Source organism: Atta colombica, unplaced genomic scaffold (assembly GCF_001594045.1).
Source record: "Atta colombica isolate Treedump-2 unplaced genomic scaffold, Acol1.0 scaffold142, whole genome shotgun sequence".
NCBI classification, from domain to species: Eukaryota; Metazoa; Arthropoda; class Insecta; order Hymenoptera; family Formicidae; genus Atta; species Atta colombica.
In genome coordinates, this window is record NW_017259231.1 from 424,202 (window position 1) to 425,553 (window position 1,352).

A 1,352-nucleotide genomic window follows, 5' to 3' on the forward strand; every position below is an offset into this window, starting at 1 on the left:
TTCTATAATAATCACCAATAACAATTTAGCCTTATATATTAAAAAGAAAAAAAAAAACAGAAATTTTTAAATATGACAAATAATTATTCTTTGTCCGTCTTTTTTAAGTTTTATAAATAATTTTTTCCTGTATTGCCAGAATTTATTCGAATCTACTTATCAAACGACATTTCCGCATGCATACATGCATGTATGCATGTGACAATTATTTCGTATCAGCAACATGTACTTAAAAGCCTGTGGAACATATTGATATTTTGTCATTATTCTTGTTATATACGGAATATACTTAACAGTGAGTAACTACGACAAATGACAAAACAGACGTGTATCATTATTCACTGTCAATTTAGCAAATAAATTGTTATTCAGCGACACAGTATAAATATCGTCACTACGACGCAAGCATTCACAGTACAAGTTGATGCATTAGCAGCGTAAGATTGCAATATGAGACTATCAGTGGTGTTCTTGGTCTTGATGATCGTGGTGTGTGCCATGTTCCAGGAATCCGTAAGTCTTACATTGTAATTCAAACATCTTTTATCGATGAATTTCTAAAAAATAAGTTTTCTATTCTGTGCGAAGGAATCCCGTTATTGGAGTCCATGGCATGGGCGTGGACGCCCTAGTAGATGCCATAGAACATCGACATCGACATCGACTAGCACCACCACCACCACCACTACCACAACTCCCTCCACTACACCAAGTTCTAGAAAAAGACGCGATATCGCGGACTCAAATCAACATAAATTTGAATGATAGGACAACAAATGCGAAAACTACTCTGGATGGAAACGGTGACAAAATGTTAAGATTTCATGAAAAAATTATGTAACTACATTGCACTATTCAATAAGATAAACTTAGAATAATATCTAAATTGCCCACGTAAGCAAATCTAAATTAAATAGCAATAAAGATATATCAACGCCTAAGTATGGATGAATATAATTTTTTAAACTTTTACAAAATTAATTACAAATATTCAGTACGGTACACATAAAACGAGAAAAATAGGAATTTTTCTAGAAATATATTTATAAAAATTTTGTCGTGACGTATATGAATATTAAAATGTATATTATAACGTACTTAATACGAGTGTTCAAATTTAGCGATACAAATTCGATTCTGTGAATACTTTTCTAATGCACATTATCAACATAAAAAATTATATTATCAACATAAAAAAAAATCACACAAAATTGAAAACATCATGATTACTTTATATATACACTTAATTAAAATTAAAATGTTAATTTTAATATTTTTGCATATCTCAAAAAGTCCACTATATATTTTTGAGATAAAATTAACATTTTATTTTTAACAATGTATATATAATA

The 1,352-nt window shown here is 29.4% G+C and overlaps 1 protein-coding gene across 1 annotated transcript; it reads left to right on the top strand.

Moving 5' to 3' along the window:
- The first annotated feature begins 378 nt into the window (after nt 1-378).
- Nucleotides 379-941, top strand: LOC108685011. Its single transcript, XM_018189609.1, has 2 exons — nt 379-513; nt 589-941. The coding sequence occupies exons 1-2, from the start codon at nt 451-453 to the stop codon at nt 763-765; spliced, it is 240 nt and encodes a 79-aa protein (XP_018045098.1). The 5' UTR covers nt 379-450; the 3' UTR covers nt 766-941.
- Nucleotides 942-1,352: the final 411 nt, after the last annotated feature.